The 2,595-nt window shown below is 40.5% G+C and overlaps 1 protein-coding gene across 10 annotated transcripts in view; it reads left to right on the top strand.

Annotated features, from left to right (window-relative positions):
* The first annotated feature begins 307 nt into the window (after positions 1–307).
* The window catches only part of LOC126998150 (potassium voltage-gated channel subfamily KQT member 4-like), a 100,592-nt gene continuing 98,304 nt past the window's right edge, over positions 308–2,595 (top strand). For 7 of the 10 annotated variants that reach the window (XM_050859586.1, XM_050859582.1, XM_050859581.1 and 4 more), the window contains exon 1: positions 309–525. In XM_050859586.1, coding sequence (XP_050715543.1) covers positions 392–525 — 134 coding nt within the window. In that variant the 5' untranslated portion in view covers positions 309–391. Of the gene's footprint in view, positions 526–2,595 lie in introns of all 10 variants that reach the window. The other 3 variants (XM_050859580.1, XM_050859578.1, XM_050859577.1) reach the window with 1 other exon arrangement.

Raw genomic sequence — 2,595 nt, 5'->3', positions numbered from 1 at the left:
TTTATTTCATCAGCTGATTGTATTTATTTTTCCTAAAGGTATGAAATCTAACTGTTCATCTCAAGCGTTTCTCTCATAAGCTCCTCTTCTCTCTTTAGCAAATATATCGTGTAATCTATTTTTTACATTATGTCGTGTGTGTATTTCCAAATCTGACCCTCATTTTTTCAGCTGATCGTATTTATTTTCTTTAAGGTAAGATATCTAAAGTGTTTCTCTCCTAAGCTCCTCTACCTTTCTCTTCCCTTTTAGCAAATATATCGTGTTATTTATTTATATATTATGTCTTGTTTTCCATTTCCAAGTCTGACCCTCCTTTTCTTTCCCCTGCAGCGGGCATGACTTCCGTCGGTTAGGTCGCGTGGGTGGGTCGCGCCTCCACCAGCCCAGAATGAGCCTCCTGGGGAAGCCTCTCAACTATAAAACCTCACGCCGGGACGTTCGCTACAGGAGAACACAGGCCAAGGTTTACAACTTCCTGGAGCGGCCGCGGGGTTTGAAAGCGGTCGTCTATCACATGGCGGTGTAAGTACCCGTGATGCCTTCTGTTCCTCTGTTTGGTTAGGTGTTTCTCAGTATATCTCACAGGACTTAAGATGCTGAATTTTCTCTTAGGTGATTTTGCATGTATAGATTCCTCAGAGTACCCAAGATCTCTCTGTTTCCTCTGGAGATTTGGCTGACACATATGCTCTAGAGCAGCCAAGATTCTCGATATTTAAGCAGCCTGAATATTGTGCCAAATAGAACCCAAGACTCGATGTTTCTTTTTGCGATTTTTTTAGCACAAAGGCGTGACATAACCCAAGATGGTCTCAGGTTCCTTATGTGATTTGATTAGTATGCTTAAAAGTCAGTATTTGTTTGTATTCTACACTATACTATGCGATACGATACCAAACTATACTATCACACACATACCATTGTCCATCAAGAGTATTTTTGCAGCGATATTTTAATTTTACGTGATTGTTGTTTCGTCAATTGTGTGTTTATTTTTGGCGTGTCCTCCAAGAATACATGTCTCCAGTTCTAATGGAAAACTTTTGCAAGACTCTTCGCAGTTTTTCTCTCCAAACATTTCAATCATTCACTGTATCCCTCTTGTTTGAGAGACAGAGAGACATCATTTGAAAGTCCCTTCGTTAATTAGCGAGCAACAACTATAAAAAGTGCGCAAGAATCATTAGCAGTAAATTTTCCGCTTACTCTCGCTAGGGTATAAAAAAGTTAATTTAGTCCATCAATTTGATTTGACGTCTCTCTCTCTCTCTCTGAATTTAAGAGCTCTGGCAGTGGAACGAAAGAGAGAGAGAGAGAGAGAGAGAGAGAGAGAGAGAGAGAGAGAGAGAGAGAGAGAGAGAGAGAGAGAGAGAGAGAGAGAGAGAGAGAGAGAGAGAGAGAGAGAGAGAGAGAGAGAGAGAGAGAGACGGACATTCATCCGTACATACATACAGACAGACAAACAGACAGGCAGCTTCCGCCCGTACATCTCAGTAAGTGAAATGTGGGTCTTTATGTCCGCAGAGTTTATTGCAGAGAGATCTGTGAAAGATTACGTGAGACAAGCGGCGGGATACAAAGTGGAACGACGCTGATAGGGATGGGAGAGACGAGAGAGAGAGGGAAGGAGAAGGGAAAGGGGAGGAAGGAAGAAGAAGAGCAGGAGTTGAGGGAGGAAGGAGACTGAGGAGATGTAAGATAGTGATATTGGAAAAGGGAGATGAAGAAGGAAACAAAGGAGGGGGAGGAAAAAATGTAGGAATAGGAAAAGGGGAAGATATGGAAATAGACGTTGGGGAAGACTTGAAGAAAAGGGAGATGATGAAGAAGAAGGATAAGAATGAGAGACGACACTGAAGGAAAGAAAATAAAACAAAGTAGAGGAGGAAAGACCAAAGGAAAACCAGGAGGAAGGAAACGAGGAAACTGATTGATTTTATGAAAGATCTGAAGGGTAGGGAAGAGGAGAAAAGTGTAATGGCAAATGAATAAGAGAAATAGCATTGCCTCCAAGTAAAATTGCATTAATGTGACAAGATCATATTCCACGAAAGGAATCACCAACAAGTTTTCCATGAATCAAAAATTTCCTGCGTAGCCCAAAACCTTCCGTGACCTGAAATATTGAAGACCGTAAACTTTCCACAATCACTTGCCATAAAGACCGTCAGAGGGGAAGAATAAGGGCAACACGTGACAGGCCAATCATTTGATACGATAATATGCGGTAAAAGTGCCGATGAGTAGGGGAAAATATCGTACATTCCACAAAACCCAAAAGCTACATGTTACTCCATTTCTTGCGCTCCATTTTGTTATAATTCTCGTTTTCTATATTTTTCCGCATTGATGGGAAAAAAGAAGAAGAAAAATGCTTATCTTACAAACTTAAATACTGCCTGTTAACTCATTTATAAACTCTCTTTTCCGCAAGTGTTTTTTTGTCTATCTTGTTATGCACATACGACAAAACTTTTACTACACATTTCCCTTCGTAATAGTGTTCTTATATCTTACTTTATCGCACGCACCTAACAAACCTCACTTCTTTACGCCTTCCATTAACTCATTTCTTACACTCCATTAATCTAG

This window comes from Eriocheir sinensis, chromosome 13 (assembly GCF_024679095.1).
Source record: "Eriocheir sinensis breed Jianghai 21 chromosome 13, ASM2467909v1, whole genome shotgun sequence".
Taxonomy (NCBI): domain Eukaryota; kingdom Metazoa; phylum Arthropoda; class Malacostraca; order Decapoda; family Varunidae; genus Eriocheir; species Eriocheir sinensis.
Note: the sequence above shows the minus strand (reverse complement) of the source record. Positions and strands in the feature narration are given on the sequence as shown.